Source organism: Medicago sativa, chromosome 5 (assembly GCF_051527215.1).
Source record: "Medicago sativa cultivar Bolivia chromosome 5, Bolivia_mono, whole genome shotgun sequence".
NCBI classification, from domain to species: Eukaryota; Viridiplantae; Streptophyta; class Magnoliopsida; order Fabales; family Fabaceae; genus Medicago; species Medicago sativa.
The window spans coordinates 29339775-29360352 of NC_140753.1; the positions used below are offsets into that span (position 1 = coordinate 29339775).

The 20578-nt window shown below is 31.8% G+C and overlaps 1 protein-coding gene across 1 annotated transcript; it reads left to right on the forward strand.

Annotated features, from left to right (window-relative positions):
- The first annotated feature begins 12444 nt into the window (after nt 1-12444).
- Nucleotides 12445-17729, forward strand: LOC146921612 (pectin acetylesterase 8-like). The gene is made up of 12 exons (XM_085714970.1): nt 12445-12577; nt 13309-13391; nt 13515-13644; nt 13722-13801; nt 13919-14005; nt 14088-14212; nt 14428-14488; nt 14615-14668; nt 14761-14838; nt 16732-16825; nt 17024-17169; nt 17381-17729. Exons 1-12 carry the CDS (start codon nt 12445-12447, stop codon nt 17531-17533), a joined length of 1224 nt encoding a protein of 407 aa, XP_085571096.1. The 3' UTR covers nt 17534-17729.
- Nucleotides 17730-20578: the final 2849 nt, after the last annotated feature.

Consider the following 20578-nt stretch of genomic DNA (forward strand, 5'->3'; position numbering starts at 1 on the left):
CAACAACTGCAGGTGGTTAGCGAGATAGGTCAATGGGAGGGTAATTTATGGAGGTGGAATTTTTCCTTGAGGAGACAAATTTTTGTTTGGGAGTTGGATATTCAGTAATAACTCCTTTATGCGTTGACCCAAATCGGGCCTCCGGAGAGGGCGAATGCTTGGTGGTTGAAGTTTGATCCAAAAAGGAAGTTCTCAGCTAAGTATTCTTATGCGGTTTTAAGCTAAGCGTGTGGACTTCATAAGGGTGTTGGCTAAGGTTTGAAAGTCTTGGGCTCCGCCGATGGTAGTTGTTTTCTCTTGGCAACTTCTTCAGAACTGGGATCTTAATAGGGATAATCTTATTAGGTGTAAGGTGGTAACGTATGTGGGTACTTGTTGTTGTTTTGTGATGATCATATGGAATCAACATCCCACTTGTTTCTGTTGTATGAGATCTCCGAATATGTGACTTGTAATATTTTTTGGTTGTTAGGTTTTTTGTGTGTTCCTCATCAGAAGGTTTATCATTTTTCTTATATTTCTCAGGGCTAGGTGTTAGTAAGAGGGTCATGATAGGTTTGACCCATGTTTGATGTATTTTTTTGTGGACTATCTGGAGTTCCCACAATGATCTTATCTTTGTTTGGGGGGATCTATTTCTGCCGAGATTTTAGTGGTTAGGGAGATACTTTCCTCATGGGTAGTGGTTCCTTGGTAAAAACCCTAGTAACCCCTGCTCCTTCTAAGTTTGGGAGGCTCTTCCCGTCATGTGTTGGAATCTTTAGAGTCTTATGGTGTCGATGTTATGTCATTGGTGGGTTGTGAGGTTTGAATTCTGGTATCCGGCCACCTTTTTGGTGTTGTTCCTCGCTCTGATAATCCAAGGTAGGGTTGTCTCTCATCGGGGAGGTGGTTTGAGGGCTTGATGAGTGTTTGTGGTTGCTTTTGTGTTGCGGTGTTGTTTTTGTTGTGGTTTTCGTGGATGTTGTGTGTTTGGTTTTTGTGTTTGTTCTGGTGTTTTTATTCTTGTTTTGGTTTTCACTATTTTGGGTGTGTTCCTCTAGTACAAATCCTTCTGCTCTATATTTTGCAGGGTATTCAACTTTCTTAATTCACATGTTTTTCTTTAAAAGGATCTTATATTTAGAGATGGAGGTTGTAGTATTTAACATTCTACTAATTTTTGAACTTGGTTTCCATGTTGATGAAGGTGGTGCTTCTTCTGCCAGAGATAAGCCTAAAAGATGCAAACATGTATGTGCTATGTTCTCATTTATATCAACTAAATGCTATGATCTCAATTTTACTTTAGCGTTTGTTTAATGTATTCAAATTACAATGAATATATAAAGAATCTGATCTTAAATTTTGGATATTTCTTTTCACAGAAAACAAGAGGAGCAAATTTAACTCAACAACAAATAGTGGCCGCTAAAAAATTAATAGGCCAAAGTATTTATAAGGAACATGATGGAGATAGAATTCATGGAATTGTTACACACTTTCTTTCAAGAATGAATCTGTTAAAAGTATGAGTTCACCGTCTTTTGTGATTGATTAGTTGTCATGTATGCACTGCTTTATGTACATTTTTCTTGTTTGAAATTATATTATTCAAATTTGGTTAATATCACTTATATATTTATTTATAATACTTCTATGTTTTTTTTTTTTGAAAGAATACTTCTATGTTTTTATTATAAGTTTTTCTAAAGTGTATAATGTTACTCAGATAAGAATATATGATTGCACTTTTGTCTTATTAATACATCTTTTTCAATTTGGTGCAAGGAATATTTTACATAGTTAAAACAGTTATTATTATTATTTTAAAAAAGAAAAGTAAAATACGCCAATTTAATTATAGTTATTTAGATATTTGAGACTAAATTGATAGGTTTTCAAATGCTTTAGGAACTAAATTGACCAATTTTATATACTTTAGAAACTACTTATTATATTTACAATGTTTATAAACTAAATTGAAAAGAGAATGATAGTTTTTTTTGAGAAAAAAAAGAGAATGATAGTTAAAAACTAAATTATTGGGTTTTTCGTAAAACTTTTGTAAGATGATGACTTTGCAACATTCTCATTGTTCTGCATTAATAATTATATTTATTTGAATATTTAGATTGAATACGAAGATAATACACAAAAGCTTTTGAAGCCAGATGAAGTTTTGAGCATTTTGAGAAATGCTAATCCAAAGCACAGGGACAAAGAAGGCAATGACACTCCAGAAGATATTGATCCTCAAGAATTCATGGGTCTCATTATATGCAGTGAATATGATGGAGTTAAATGTTTGGGAACAATTATTTCCTATTGTCCTGAAAAGAATAAGCTCCAAGTATGTTTTCTTTAATTTATGCAACTAACTCACTCTATCTCATTATAAATGTTTGGGAACGGTTCTTGCCTATAGTCCTGCAAAGAATGTTTGTTCTTTTATAAATACTCACGTGTCCGTCTTTATGCTATTTTGATTGCGCTAACGCATGTAAATTATAATTGTTTATTATACCAACAAGTTATTCAAAACGATCACTTCATACATTTTTATGATATTAGTTAATTTTTTTTTGGTGTGGTGATATTAATCAACTTTTTGTCATAATGATATTAGTTACCAATAGCGGTTAGTATAAATGGTTAGACATTCCCTTCAAATTAGCTGTAATATGAACTTTAGTCTAGAACTAGAATGTTGTAATTAGTAGATTACATAAATTTTGTTGAAGAATTTCAATGACTATAGCTTATAAAACCAATTGAAAAGCTCGAAAAAAAACCAATTGAAATATTGACTATACTACATACATAGGTTTATCTAAATTATTCATTGACAATTATTTGTATGCAGGTTTTATATCGAGCTGATAACAGGTCAGAATATATTGAAAGAATTGAGGCTTTGTATATGATGGCAAAACTAGAAGACATACATGAAGTTGAACAAGCATCTAGTGCAAGGTAAAATAAAATACACATTATTAAAAAAATGTGTTAGAAATTTTTGGTCACTATTAAATTTTCAAATTTTGCTTTTTGTCTTTCTAAAAATTTTCATCAAGTTTTAGTCCCTCAAATATTTTTCGTCGTCAATTTTTGTCTCTATTTTAAAGTAAACTCATGTGTGTTCTTCAAAATTTTGAATAATTTGTAGTCATATTTAGTACATTATATAAAATTTTTAAGTATTAGCGCTTAATAATTTATGTTTTGCTAAAAAAATTCCAAAGTTCTATATGAGAGATTGCTATAATATTCTAAGTAGCTATGTAAAAACTTATTAAAAAATGCGTAGGACATACATGAGTTAATTTAAAAACAAGGTCTAAAAGACGCGATAGAAAATATTTGGGTGACCAGCCTTGCTAAAAATGTTTAGAAGGACAAAAACAAAATTTGAGATATTTATATGAGGCAAAAATTTATCTAACCCTAAAAAAATCGAATTAGTAGTAGAGCGTAAATTAATAATTTTTAGGTTGATTTTGGATATCATCCGGCCTTTTATAAGTATGTGTAAATATATGTAGACTCCTTTCAAAAAAATTATGTGTAAATATATATTTTTGTTGACAAATGAGTATGTTTAAATATGATTTTAGTTCTTTTAATTATAGTATTTTCTGTTTTAGTGTAAGTTTTTTTTTTTTTGAACCCACTTGTGCTGATTTGGCGGTGTTGATTTGTACAATTGTAGAACCAGTTCAACAAATACAATTGACAAGAAAAAAAGAAAGGATGATTTAGCGGAAGAACTAAATCTGGAGGTAAGTAATAAAAAATCCTAGTTGGTTTGGTGTAACACCTCTTGTTTTCATTATTTATTGAGTTATATGTGCTATTTGATAGATGTTTGAATGCTTAGGCATCAAAACATGCAGTGACGATATTTTGTGGGAGAAATTCTTAGATGAACTCTCACCTAACATATCATTCTTACAATCAACCAATTAAAACCCAACACCTTATTAAAATATTTAAAAAGATAATTTAAAATCATATTTTTTTCCTTATTATTTGTGACGTTTTCCCTCTCCCCTCTCTCCACTTTCTTTAACTGATCAGCACCACCACCCCTAATTAATTTTAAATTATTTTTTTAATTATTTTAATTAGGTGTTGAGTTTTAATTGGTTGGGTGTAAGAATGACGTGTTAGGTGAGAGAGTTCACCTAAGAATTTCTCATTTTGTGGATATTGTCGATGATAAGTGTTGACTGTTGTATTTATGGTGAATTCATGTTGCTCTTGTTAGGATGTTAACAGGGCCGCTCATACGAATCCAGAGGCTCGGTTCTGTAAGTGAAATGAGGTCCGTAATAAAACAAAAACTTTTTTTTTATTTAAAAGAACAATGTTCTATTTAAGAAATTTAAAAGATAAATACAAGGTATCGTATATATGCGATACACCAAAATGTGAAAATCACTACTGTATACATGAGGAACCTCAAACCACCCTCCCAGAAAAACACCCACCTAACACCAAAAGCAAGATGACTCAATTCTAATAGGCCTAAAACAAGACAATAGAAGAGGAAAAGAAAATCAAATCAGGGAAGAAGAAAAGGAAAGTCCGATGGAGTGATGGTGATGGAACGCGTGGTATCAGAAAAAAAGAGAACAATGATTTTTTTTTAATGGGGTAGTACTTAGTAGTACTACTGGGCTATAATTTTTTTTTGAGGCCCATACCTTGGGGATGCCCGGTTCCATTGAGCTCCTTGTACACCCGAAAGTCTGACCCCGGATGTTAATCGATTAGGATTAGGGAAAATAGGCTAATCAATTAGTGTGCATAAAATTAAGAAATATCAAAAGTAAATTCTACTATAGATTGTAGAATAATCAATTAGGCCAAAATATAATTGATTATGTGAAATAGATAATCGATTATCACTTGACTATAAATTTATGTTTGTGTGATAATAGATAATTTTTTTTAATTTATGTTTGTGGGATAATAGATAATTTTTTTTACCTGTATAGACATGGTTCCATGCATTATTAATTGTTTGTGTTATGATTATTAAGTTGATGATGATATTGTTATGTGCATTTGAGGTATTGTAGTCCACTCATTTAATATTTTTGAGTGTAATGACTCACATTCATTGCGTTTCTCTTATGTCTCCTTGCATATTATTGGTCAGGTAGTTGATGAGATGACAAGTGAGGAAGAGATCGAGGTTGAAAATAGGGAGTGATCGACATGACACAATCAGACTAGATAGTCTTTATCGTTTTTGTTTAGTTCGTCAATGTGTTTGCCGTGTAATTTGAAATTTTACAAAATCAGCTATGTTTACATCAACATTCAGTATTTCGATTCTATTACATTTGATTTTTTTATTTTGCAATTTAAATTGTGACATATTTATTTTGAATATATTTTTAATTTGGACTCAATTTACCCTTTTTATTTATTTATTATATTTACACTTTTATACGATCGATTCTATTACATTTGATTTTTTTATTTTGCAATTTAAATTGTGACATATTTATTTTGAATATATTTTTAATTTGGACTCAATTTACCCTTTTTATTTATTTATTATATTTACACTTTTATACGATTTCGTGATAGACACATTAGCCTACAAAAGCTTCCAATCACTAGAAGAAAATATTGTTTATCGACTAAACAAATGATCATGTATATCCAATTGTTACTTATAATTTTAAGATATCAAGCTTATTTACCTGAGTTATTGTGCTTGTTACGATATTAAGCTCAAAGAAGTTAGAGTCTTTTCTGGTTTAGAACTTACGTGTTGTAGAACTATATATGTGTAAGAGCACTCTCTAACATTGTCATACTTTCCTTAAAAAAAAAACATCGTCATATTTAACTTGAAAAAAAATAAAAATCGTCATACTTAGTGTATGACATTTGACAAATTTAAATATGCCTTGAGTCACTTATTCTCCTTCAAATTTAGTCTTTAATAACTATATGCTTTAAATAACTTGTGGTGCTGTGTTTAACTTATATGTGTTTTTAATCTGTGTCCTTATAACCGGTGGCGGAGCCAGAAAAAAAAGTTTGGGTGGGCCACTAAAATTAACCGTTGAAAAATTGTTTAAATCTCGCAAAATAGACCTATAATTGAATTATTTAAATTTTTTCGGGTGGGCTACTAAACCACTTTGCAGGAATTTGGATCAACCGAAACCTAAAACCGATAATTGTATAAAATCTCACAAAATAGACCTATAATTGAATTATTTAAATTTTTCGGGTGGACCACTACACCACTTTGCGGGAATTTGGATCAACCGAAACCTAAAACCGACACAAAATTATATAAAATCTCACAAAATAGACCTATAATCGTTGATTTTTTAATTTTTCTGGATGGGCCGTGGCCCACCCCAGCCCATGAAGGGCTCCGCCACAAGTTATAACTTATGTGTGTGGTAATGTGTTCAACTTCAAGTGGTGATGTAATAACTTTGAGCAACTTGTTAACTCTGTATAATTAAGTAGTTGTTTGTTGTGTGATATATATGTCTTAGTCTTATGGTTATGTGACTGCCATATTCGCTGGGCAAGCCTAACTCGCCTAGCAAACATGCCTTGTTTTCTAAATCCAATTCAGAACTGGTCTCTAAGCAAATTCTGATTTTTTCTTCTTGAACATAGAACCCTAAACCTTCATTGTTTATTTCAATTATGTGCTTTGTCTTTGGATAGAGGATCGCTGATGACAGGTCATCTTACGTTATTCTTCGCATGTTTTTAAGTTATTTTCATTAAGTTTTAGCAGCAAAAATGAGGTGTATTAGAACAATTGCCTATGATTTCGGGACTTTGTAATGTTTTCTATATTTGAGTTTGTAATTCTAGTTTTCCCGAAACAAAACAATTTTAGGGGGTTTTTGAAGTAATTCACGAAGAAAACATGCAAATCAAGAACATTCGAAGATTTGTGAAAACTTAAAAAGACCAAGAATGAAGATTCAAGAGGCCTCAAGAGACTTACAAAAGGGAGGAATTATGTTCCCAAGTTTAGAGGCAAGTTATTTGAAGACGGAGACCTAAAACGACGAAAAATCGGAGAATTTGGGCCCAGGAAGAGGTGTCATGCTCCTAGCACATGAAAAATGCGCCTAGGGCATGGTTTTCACTAGCCATGCGCCCAGGGCATGGATTTTGGCACACTCAGATGCGCTAAGCATGCTAGCCACGCACCCGGTGCATCTGAAAAGTGCGGGGCACAAGCGTCTTTTCCTGCTTTTTTGTGGGCAAATCCCACACTTTTAGCCCAAACCCAGGTAGAAACTCTCACTATAAATACTAGCCTTCCTCATTCAGAATTGCTCGTTCAGAACTATGGCAGTTCAAGAGGAAGACATATTTGGAGCTTCAGGAGAGTTTCCATCTTCTCCTTGATTTTATAGCGTATGATTTTATCTATTGTAATTTGTTTTTAGTTACCATGTGTAACTAATTCTTTTTAGATTAGTTTATTTCTGTAGTAGGCACAACCCTAGATTAGATACTTAGGTTGTGACATGGCCTAATATTTATATTACTATCATGATGCTTATATCTTGATATTTATATCTTACTACTAATATCTATCTGTTTAGTAAGTAATTAGTTATAACAAGCGAAAGATACCGAGAGCGAGTTGACCTTAGTAGTAAGTACTTCGGAGGTGACATTACTAATATTGAGTAAAATCTCTTGAACCTAGGAGGTGACTAGTTAGTAATTAAGGAAACAAGTGTCTTCTTGAAGGAAATAAGCCGCAACCTAATAGAACTATTCTCTTAAACCCTTGGTAGGGTAGACGCTGATAGGGATGCCCGTTTGTAGAACTACTGTGTGAGAGAGAGAGAGAGTGTGTGTGCTATAAGTGTCCTAAGATGCATAAATGGATGGACATAAGAAACCTTGGCCTTCATTACCTTGGGAAATGGTGGAAAGCCAACATAAATTCTATTTTTTCAATTACCTTTGAGGTGGTAAGACCCCACACGTAAGGATCACCGTGTGACTAGCAGGTGCAACCAAACATTGGAGGGATAGACCTAGTTAACTGAGATGTATAGACCCCACACGTAAGGATCACTGTGTGATCAACATGTGGAACTTCCAACCTATTAGGTTAGTAACATCCCAACAGCCTCATCACTTGTATAGTATACCTTTTTTTTGGTGGTGGCCGGGGTTTGAACCCCGAACCTTGCATATATTATGCATTGTCCCTACCAACTGAGCTAACCTCACGAGGACACTTGTATAGCATACCTAAGTTAAATAAACGCGACATGACTGTTATTTAATATTCAACAATATAAATAGGGGGATTCGAAGAATCCTAACCGTTGCTTACTTTTCTGCAACCAAAAATAGGTAAACTTGCTCTGTTGCAAACAGATAAAAATTGCAACTCTCTAACTGTTATCTTTTATTATATCGTCAACTTAAAAATAAGTAACTCGAGTTGTTTGGACGAAACGACAATCCCTGTGGATACGATACTCTACTTATCACTTTATTACTTGATAAACGATTTGGTACACTTGCTTAATCCGTACATCAATCACTCATACAAATTATATGATATTATTCAAGTTGGGGAGAAAAATGAGGCTTACTTGAAGGTCAAGTAATGTGGTGATTTTAAAAAAAGAAGAAATAATGTGGTGAATTTTAAAATATTAACTTGAAAACAAATAGAAGAATGAAATGAAAAAGAAAATAAAAAAGAAAATAAGTTGTCAAGAATAGTTTATAACAAATGTTTATATCACCAAGGGTTTGTAAAAGAGGAGATTGATTGTAAATAACATGTTTCTTGTAAATATCAAATGTGTGAATGCTCCTATATACATTGGCCACTTTGTATAAATGACCCATACAAATGACAATTCTTTTGTAACCATGCCCCATTATAACTCTCAAAAGACCTTAATGATATATCTTTTAATGCTTTCAAACTAACATGCTTAAATGAATGCCTAACTTGATCAGGATGTTATCATAATTTTCAGATGTGAGTTCAATTTCACATATGTTCTTAAATTTCATTATTTACTTATAAATAAGTGTGTTATGTGTGATTCAATATTAACTATGTTATTGATTTGGATATGAAATGAAGTATGTGCTTTGGATATAGTTCACATTCATGGTCTGATTCTAGATTAGTGGTAAACATAAGACTTGACCGTGCCATTCACTATTGAGTCATGCATTATTAGCAATCATCTCTTTTAAAAAATGATTGATTCACTAGAAACCTTGTGAATTCATTCTCGCATTCAATCGAATTGTGAAAGGTGAAAATATCTTTTTGAGGACTTTTGTTTGAGGACAAACAAAATTTTAAGTTGGGGAGATTTAATAAGTGTCAAATTACTGTTATTTTCCATAACACTTATCGACTTGTTTTACAAGAAATTCAACACAAAAATCACCCAATTATATATAAATATCGTTTATATCACAAAATTATGCTAAGAAGCTAATACGTCTATTTCCCGCACTTTTTTTTTGTAGGTTTTGGAAATGACTACACCAATACGGAACAAAGCAAGACAAACACACGCGCCAAAAGCAAGCTCTAGAGCTCCACAAAGACATCCAGTGACATTCCCGATTCTCTAGGGGAGCTGAGCGAAGTGAAAGCGAGCCCAAATAAAAAGTTCCAAAAGAAAATTCTAAAGGTGGTTTGCTAGGCGAGTTTTGGCTTGCCTACCGAAATAAGACGGTTCGAAAAAAATATCTGAAGACAGTTGGCTTTTCCCTCAAAGGAAAAATACTTGATTCGGTAGGCAATCCTTCCTTCGCCTAATGAACCTAAAATAGTGAACCTCTATAAATAGAGGTGCAGCTCACTTCATTGTAAACTAATCACCGTAAACTGATCCGGTTAAGTAATATTTTTTCGAGTGTTTAATAGGGTCATATCATGTGCAAATTGGGCTACAACGCAGGGTCCAAAAGTTTGACACAACTAAACTACGACTATTACTTTTCCCATCTTATGAAGTTCTTGTGCACGCTATTTTTTTTTCTTTCAAAATTGTCCTTTGGATTTTATGATCCAAATAGAGTTAGAATGATAAAATCCGAAACCTGCCCCCTTCTACACATTTTGCACGGTTTAAACGTTGCTAAATTGTGCCCTACATATTTTGTTGGCATATAACTTAAATCGATATGTTATGTGATAATCGGGATTATATTATTTGAGTTTTTTCCTTAAATATTTTCCTTTAATTTGGTAGTGATAATAGCCTATTGATAAAAGCCAAAAGAAAATATGAAAGAATTCGTTCAAATTTTGCAATATAGCTTCAATGCAAAAAAAAAAAAAAAAAGTGAACATTCGAAAGAGAAGAATGTTTCACCTGACAGTGAATTGGAAATTTGATAGGGAAGGCAAAGGAGCTGTATATGAATAAGAGAGATGAGCAAAAAATAGGCTTATTGGCGAGATATTCAAGGACAACGACGAAGTAAGCATGAGAACCAAAGAGGTAAACACAATCCACATCTACATTAACACATGAATTGAAAGATCATTGGAATAATTTTTGAGAAAATTGGAAGAAAAAAACAACAGCGCAAATTAATCTAATAGCAACGTCAATTAAAAATGATTGAAGAGAACTGCGAACTGTGTGTGTTGCCGGTCCAAAGTTTTTTAGTGTCGAGACGAATTAATAAAGTTGTGCTTTTTTAATTATTTGAATGTATTTCTTCTTATATTTTCTATTACAAAAATTCATTCATAAAGTCAAAACAAGACCTTACATCATATACCGAAATAACTTCCTAAAAAAAAAACGTCAATTAAAAATGATTGAAGAGAACTGCGAACTGTGTGTGTTGCCGGTCCAAAGTTTTTTAGTGTCGAGACGAATTAATAAAGTTGTGCTTTTTTAATTATTTGAATGTATTTCTTCTTATATTTTCTATTACAAAAATTCATTCATAAAGTCAAAACAAGACCTTACATCATATACCGAAATAACTTCCTAAAAAAAAAACGTCAATTAAAAATGATTGAAGAGAACTGCGAACTGTGTGTGTTGCCGGTCCAAAGTTTTTTAGTGTCGAGACGAATTAATAAAGTTGTGCTTTTTTAATTATTTGAATGTATTTCTTCTTATATTTTCTATTACAAAAATTCATTCATAAAGTCAAAACAAGACCTTACATCATATACCGAAATAACTTCCTAAAAAAAATGATATGCATGAATAAATTCTTAAAAAAAAAAGTACCATATATGCATGAATAAAGTTGTGCTTTTTTCGTTGACTGGAAATATGAATTTTTGACTAGTGTAATTAAAGTTTGGAAAATGCTATTTATCTAGAAAAATAGCATCAAGAATTTTTCAAGAAACATGTGGCAAGTTTTAATTGCATGATTTATTTGCCCACTTCCTATTTTTCAGTTACACCTCCTTGAATTGTGGCAAATAGTGCATTGTGATTGGTTGCTTTTTATTCTTGAAGAATTCTTGATGTTTTTTTTCTAGAGATATAACATTGCTCTTAAAGTTTTAGAAAGATATAATTATATTGTCCTTTTTACAAAAGAAAAATGCATTGCTTCTTACAAAATAAAATAAAACTAGAATAAGTACATTTTAGGAAATATGATCAAATTTTGACTATCGATTCTAATGTAATTAATGTTTTAGAAAATTTAATTAGTATATAAAATTTGATGCATCAATATTTATCGGATGAACTCTAATCTTTAGAGTTAGCCCCTCTACTAGAATCAAAGTCTGTGGCTCCTGCTCCTGCCGTGAAGGTTGTCTTTCTTACTCATTTTTTTTTAAGGGGATTTTCTTACTTTTATTGGGTCTTTTTGTATTGCATTATGATTATGATAGCAGATATTCGTATTTGAGAAAATACAAGTTTTTTTATTAGATTTTTCATGGTGGAATGTCAAAACCGATGAGGCATTTGGGTTAGTTTGAATTTGATTGGCCTAAACCATTGAAGTTTTTTTTTTTTTTTTGAGCCAACGGTAATTCGTGTATGAAGCAATTACTGCTTATAAGATCATGCTATAAAGTTGAAATACTCCAGATCACATTTGAAGATAAAAGAAACAATTCTTCCTTGTATTAATAAGGGCATTGGAAAAAAATTAAAGAGTTTTCATTAATGCATGGGTTGACTTATTCTTTGAGTTACAAAAGATTTTTGAAAGCCAGATAACATGCATTTATTTTTTTTATGGATCCTAAGATCATGCTATAAAGTTGAAATATTCCTAATCACATTTGAACAAAAAAAAGATTGGTTTCATTAACTAATGCATGATTTCAAATTGGATACTTCTTTTCCTCTCTATTAAGGGTATCCACTTGACTTATTTCTTGAGTTAGAAAAGATTTTTGAAAGCCAGATAACATATGGATATCATAGTCTTATTGTTTCATATTTGTTAGATTTGTGTAGAATGGAGAGCACAAAATTAGGCCAATGGTTAAAGTTAAACCTTCTGGTGATTGTATTAGCATTGGTATTGCTGAATGCAGAAGCTGATTTTGTACCAACCACTATTGTCAAAAATGCTGTAGCAAAAGGAGCCGGTTAGGAGTTTTTTTTCCTTCTTCTACCTGTCCTTTTATATATAGTTGGTTTGAATGAGAGAATATGATATTAGAGGGTAATTTAAATTTTTTATTGTAAAATATTGTTTAGATGATAAATTTGAAGAATTTTTAAAATGGATAAATTTCATAATGAAGTGTTTTGTGAAATTTGAATTTAGAAAATTTCAAATACTATCTAAAAACTAATAATTTGAAATTTATTTTTTATTTTTATATCATTTAAATCTTAAATTGGTCTTTATAATTTGTTCAAATTTCGCAATTTGGTCTCTATATTTTCCAATTTCGCAAACCAGATCCTATATTTTAAAATATAAAATAAAGGTCCCTATAATTTTTTTCAAAATTTGTAAATCAACTCTTCAAATCTTAAAAAAAAAAAAAACTAAATTGATCCCAATGACTTAGAAGTTACAAATAGGTATATATTTTTTCATACTTCGCAATTGTTTCCTCAACTTTTGAAATTTCGAAAAAATATTCAAACTAAGTTTAAAAGATTTTTTTTACCTCAATCAAACATAACAATTTTGAAATTAAAAGAAATCAGTTATCTCATGGCAAACATACTCTTAGTAATTGTGCTATTCATATCATGTCTAGTAAGCGTTAAAAAAATATATCATTTGTAATATATATATATATATATATATTTTTATTGACGTTTACGACAACTGTTAATAAATTGAAATTTTAAATATTTGCAGTTTGTTTGGATGGTAGTCCACCAGCTTACAATTTTGATAAGGGATATGGAACAGGAATTAACAGTTGGTTAGTTCATATGGAGGTTTGTTCTTTTCTACAAAAATTGCAATCAATAATAGTGTTTTACTATCTTTTCTTTTGTCAAAACATGGAAGATTTTATTTTACTGATGATGAACATAAATTTCAATTTTTGTTTATGTTAGGGAGGGGGATGGTGCCACAATGTGACTAATTGCCTTGCTCGTATGACAACTCGTTTAGGTTCATCTAAGCAAATGGATAAAACACTTGCATTTTCAGGAATTTTAAATGACAAGAAACAGTTTAATCCAGGTATTTTGTACTAGACAATGGATCTTGTTTTTACTCATGAAATCCCAAATTTGTTCTAAGAATGTTGTGAATTGTAGATTTTTACAATTGGAACAGAATCAAGATTAGATATTGTGATGGTTCATCTTTTACTGGTGATGTGGAAGCAGTCAATCCAGTAAGTTTTAAGAAATCTAAACCCTAAACCCTAAAATTTTTCAAAATCTAAATTTCTAAGAAAATATTAACATTTAGTATAAAGTTTTAAATTTTAATAATATGATGTGTGAATCAGGTAACTAAGTTGCATTTTAGAGGAGCAAGAATTTTTGAAGCTGTCATGGAGGAATTACTAGCAAAAGGAATGAAAAATGCTCAAAATGTATGACACAATTGATGACTTGCCAATCTTTTTCATCCTCTTTATTTTTTTCGTATTCACTCGTAAGAACTTGCAACTACAGGCTATTCTCTCAGGATGTTCAGCTGGAGGATTGACCTCATTACTGCATTGTGATCGCTTTCGAGCCCTTTTACCGAAAGGAGCTAAAGTGAAATGCATTTCAGATGCTGGTTACTTTATCAATGCGTAAGCATCACCTCTTTTCTATGAATACGAATCAAATTTTCTGAGAGGTTTACAACATGCACACAGTCCACACTAACCACCTGCGTTAGACCCTGGTGGTAACGTGTTAAAGCAATACCTAAAATATTCTTCTTAGTTAACATTTATCTTAAGTTTTGAAGTTCCTTAAATCATTTCATATGTTTCATTATGTTACATTATGTTACTCTTAACAGAAAAGATATATCTGGTGAACCGAGCTTTGAAGAATACTTCAATCAAATTGTTACCTTACATGTACCCTTCTTAACTTTGATCATTTGTCACATTAAATAAAACTAGCATATTTCATTCTAAATTTTCATTTGAATGATACTTTCTGAAGCTTTATTTTTAATCTGATTTTTTTTCCCCTCCTATTAGGGTTCTGTAAAGAATTTGCCTAGATCATGCACTTCAAGACTCAAACCAGAGCTGGTTAGTTTGTGAAATATAGTTCTATTTTCTTACCTTTGTAATTGCTTCTTTGGTGTTTTTACTAATACTTCTAAATTGTTACTATCTTGCAGTGCTTTTTCCCTCAAAATTTTGTATCACAAATCACTACACCAATCTTCGTTGTTAATTCGCCAATCGACTCATATCAGGTTAGATTATTTTGTTGCTCAACATAAATAAGTTTATTTGGGGATTTGGATTAGGTACAGTTTGAGCATGAATTTAACTTAAAAAATCTAAATTACACTATTATTGAATTAATTTCATACAATACAATCAAATGTAGCAAACTAAATGGCTAAATCGCAAACAAGAATAGAGAAGAATTTGATCTATGATTAATTCACAAACAAGTTAATTGCAATATTATTATGTGATTGATTACTACTTGTAAACAATGTTTAATTGATGAAAAATCAGGTTTTAATAAATTCAATCACATCAAGATTATTGCATTTAAACATGTTCATAATCAACAGAGGTCTAATTAATTTTGCAAGAATAGGAAAAGAAAACACGAGTTACAGTAGTTCCCCCAATCGTTCTCGCTATATATAAGGTATGTCTACTATTGGCGAATAAATTCACGGTTTTCCACTATGATTGTTGAATGCACAAAGTACCAGAAGGTTTTTCTTCCAAGTAATTATTCTTCCAATTATTCCCAACCTTCGCAACCAAAGATGCAAAGACCTATATCTTCTCTAACAAGATTACCTTAAACATAAACCGATTTGAATACCTTGAATCCAAAGCTTCAAGCCCTAAATTCTTCAACCTTATACAATCCTTGAACTATCTTCAACAAATTTGCATGAGCTTCATGGAATTCTTTCAGTGTTGTATTGCAAGAAAAATACCCCAAGATGTTAGAGGGGAAAATAAACCCTTCTTCTATACTTTGGAATCTTGATTGACCACCTTAAATTCCTTGAGAAAATCAAACCATTACACAACCTAAGAGTATTCCCCTAAACTATGACACAATCTTACAAAACATTGATGAAAGTGTTTACCCAAAAATTTTGAGGGAAAGAGAGAGTAGTGAAACTTGTAATGAATGATTTTTTTGTTGGAAATAACGAGAGAAATTTACATTTATAGGTGGAGGGTTTTAGAACAATTGAAAGCTGATTCTAGTGAAAAAAAGATTGTGTGAATCGATTGAGATCAGAATGTGTGAATTGATTCAGATGACTAAAAATGCATTATGGGTTCGTTTGAAGAATGATTTGATTTAGGATGAAATCTGAATCGATTTAAAAACATCCTGATGAAGTTTGAATCGATTCAAAGTGTCTTGTACATGATTTGAATCGTTTCAAATGTTTCCCAAACCAGCTTTATGTTTACACTGAATCGATTGAAATTGTCCTTTAATATGACATTTGAATCGATTCACAAGTGAAAAAATGGTTTTAGAATAGTTTAAAAACACACTATGACCCTATGATTTTCACTATGATTTTCAACTCAGTAGGTTAAAAAACTTGTATTTAACAAAGATTTTAAGCAATCATGTAAAATATGCATGGTGATAATGCATCATTGAGTAGAGGGACGCAATATAAGTTTAAAACTCTCCTAACAAAGAAATCAATCAAAACCTATGCTAAGATAGAGGAAATTGAACTACATAAAATACCAAACTTAAAATCCTAACCGTCTGAAGTTGATCTGACGACCAAGATTTGTGTGACTGCACCAAATACGAATCCTTTATTTGGACAGTCATGCAGGCAAGTTTGGATCGCCGTATCACTCATTCCAGTATTGGTGAACTAATAAGTAACAGACATTGAGTTTAGAAGAATTGGAAATGTGACTTTGATAAAAAAAATATGTAAACAATCAAATGGTATTTCTTGATTCACTATGAAACTTATTTTGCTCACACCAAAATAATTGTATAAGTGGTAAATGTTTGTTGCTAACTCATTCCAAAATGAACATGACATTTGATGTTTTTGATATTAGCTCTTAATAGCATGAGATATTCAACAAAGCTTTTCCTTGATCCTCAAGATATTTCTTTGATTCAGATTAAGAACATTTTGGCGCCAGATGCCGCTGATTGGAAAAATTGCAAGCTAGATATAACTAAATGCACTCCTGCTCAACTAAATCAAGTGCAAGGTGAATATTTTGTTTCTTAATATTTTATTTTGACTAGAATTGTTAATTTTTGTCTCATGATCAAAGGAAATATTGTTAAGTTTGTTACTTACCCTTAACATTAAAATATTACCATGAGAAAAAGAGCTTATTGTTCTTCATATTTTTTTTACCTAGCATTAATTCTTTCTTGTAAGCTAACCAATCCATGATTTTCAGGATTTAGGAAAGAATTCCTAAGGGCTTTGTCTCCTATAGGAAACTCTTCATCCGTAGGAACGTTCATAGACTCTTGCTATCTCCACTGCCAAACTGAATTACAGGAATTATGGTTGTTTAATGGCTCTCCATTGTTGGCCAAAACAGTAAGAGCCTGACTATTTTAACCCCCCTTCCCTTTCATCCATAAAATATAGCATATCACGAGTTTTCAATCAATGTCCTTTTTGAATGCTTCAGAGTCGTTGGATTCAGGTTGGCATACTATTGTATCCCGATCCAACAACTCTGTGGTCGCAATAATGAATCTAATATAGCCGAATAACTGACTTGTTTGCATTGCATAACATCTTGCAGACCGTTGCAAAAGCTGTAGCAGACTGGTTTTATGACAGAAGGCCTTTCCATCAGATAGATTGTCCTTACCCTTGCAATCCAACATGTCACAACCACGTTAATCAAGATCTTGAATTACAGATTCGTTTTAACAGAATCAATCCATACACATAATAAATATATATTTCATCATTGTTGCAAAAACACAATAAAATGAGAAAGATATATGATTGTTACAGATTTATCAAGCTATCAATAAAATGAAATTCCTCCACTGCAATTAAATTGTATACTGGGCACCCTTCATCATTAACAGTTTAATGCATGAGTTACCTACCATATTCTTAATGAAAATTTATAGTATAGTCTTTTAATTCCTATGTTTCTGCTACTTGATTTTGTAAGAGAGGAAGTCATTCATAAACAATGCCTTTAACTTGAAGTGAAATTTCATGCAATAATAAACCAACATCCTTGATCAATTTAGAAAGGCTTAGTCTTTCACAAAATCATCTTTCTGGACCTATTCCTTCAACCTTTGGAAATTTGACCAAACAAACCTTTCTATTAGTTTACACAGACAAATTTAATGGTAGCATTGCAAAAACAATGAATAATATTGCTAATTTGGAAAGTTTGCAACTATTTTCAAATGATTTCACTGGCATATACAGCCAAAAACAAAACTCATTAGTAAGTAGCAGTTATTGTAATTTGTATCTATTAATCTAGGTGGACCAAACTTTACATATCAATATGGAATTTGGTTAGTGGTGAATAAGAGAAGCATGTGTTAGTCATCTATGTGGGAAGACATGGCATTCCTCTATCATTCCTTGACCTTTCTACCTAAAGAGTGTGGTCAAGCAACACTGCTACTATCAAACCAACTGTTACTTGTGATAAGAATATGGTATTTAAGAATGCATTGAACTGCAAAGATGAAAAATTTGGTATCAAGAGCAAACCACTAGAAAGCAAAATGACATCAAGGGTGCACTTGGATAAACAGTTAGATAATACACTAATTAAATACGTGTTTATCATACTTCTAAGAGTTTTTTGAACACGTCATAAGATATTTGCATCTAAAATGTTGTAGAAACCGGGAACTTGCGATAAAAGGTGATAGCTATTTAACAAGTGTACTAATTTTATCGAAGTAATAAATCTAAGTTCGTATTTACGAGGACTGTGTTAATCTCAGTTTAGCAATATTGTTATTATCTCGGATATGTAAAATTAGGGGTTTCCCTAGGCAGTCAATTTGATTGCATAAAAAGTAAATAAGCGGATAAAAGTTGTTTTGAAAATATAAGGAGAGATAAGATCAGGTCTTTCAAATCCTCTGATTAATTTCGTTTGATAAACTACACCTATTTCCTATGCATACTTATCTAGTTTTACGATGGTTAACTAAATTAGTTATAATCAATCCCTTGAGTTAGATCCCTCTTATTGGCCTACAACCCCTAATTCCTTAAGTGGTCTAATATTCTTCGAAGGTTTTAAGAGCGTTAACCCAATATCACAAATAAACGATTATTTATTCCTAGACTAACCCTGTTTATTTGAACAATTCAAGTAGGTCTAAGTTGTAAGCTAGGATTGGTAGTCATTTGATCTTACCAATTCAAATTATATAGTGTCAATAGGATTGCATCAGATTCATCTAAGACCTAATCTCTATGAGTTGGATGGGATGGCCACCTTTTCAGTCTTCTGCTCTCAAAATTGCGCTTCATATCTCCAAAATTCAAAACCCTTGTTTATGAAAACAATTCAGTGAAAATAGGCAACAAATGCACCTAAAATCGTGACACGATTCTCAGTAATCGTGACATGACTCCACATTAAAAGCCTAGGATTCTTAAAATTCAGTTTCATAATCGTGTTACGATTATGCCATCGTGACACGATTTAATAGGCAAATACACTCTTAACTTCTAGTCATGAAATCGTGACACGATGCCCAAATCGTGTCACGATGCAATACTTCTCAAAAATCTTCAGTTTTTCTGCTTTTTGAACCTCCAGACTGTCTCAAATTGCTATAGGCTCAATATAAATGATGAAAAGTACTCTAAAAGTTATGTAATGACATGATGTCATCACATCTCCAAACTTGAATCATTCCTTGTCCTCAAGGAATTTACTTGCAAATTTAATAAATGACAGTATGATAACAATTATCTAACCAAGCGATAGAACCCAAAAGTTCATCTCCTTGCTAGCCATTTGATGGGCCAGCATGACTTTGCATCCACAATTCACAATCCCACACAACAATTTGATAAGGGTTTCACAACGTCGACATGCAAATCTACATATTACCATACACTTCAAAAGTTGCTAGACATCAATCAAATTCCATGTCATCACTCACTGTAAAGGTCTTTAGCGTTATAATGGGGCTTAGGTGTAGGTGAGATAATATTTGGAAAAATAGGTTACAATTTTTTTGGAGTTAAGCGTTCCTACAATTTCTGGATAATGAGAACATTCCCCCCATTCACCAATGGGTTAACAACAAACAAGTACTAGATAACTCTTGTAACTTTTGAGACAATGATATTTTTCAATTGTCTTGTCTCTTCTTTTTTTCTTTCATTTTTTTTCTTACACCTTTTTGCGCATATTCATGAATTTCAAACTTATAGTACTATAGTTCAATAGTACCCTTACCCCAAACTTAGTTGGTTGCAAATTTCAAAAGCAACCAAACTTATTTTTAGCAACATCCTACAACCTAACTCCAAACAAATATTCGAGTTAAAAACTTAAGGTCTCTAGGCTTAGTATATAGTTTGTCACCGAACAAAAGGATCTACACATACCGAGTCAAATTGACTTTTCAAAGGGATTAAATTCAAGAACAAAATCAAGGTAGGCTTCAAAAAGGCTCATGGTACCAAGAACTTTGTCTAAGTGTGTGTATGACAAGACCAATCAACAATAAAGAAAAATTGCAAGTTCTACAAAATGTAGTTGCATGGAATGAGACGCCCCGATGTCTTGGTGAAACCTTAATAACCATCCTAACTCGTTTATATAAATAATCTCTCTCTGTTGAAAATTACAGAGGAGTTTAAACTTAAATACATACATATCAAGTACGCATAAACATAACCAATCTTTTATTATTTATCTATTTTTCTCGTAAATACAAAGGTGTTCACAGATCAACCAGATAACGTGTGGCACTCGTGAAACCAATAA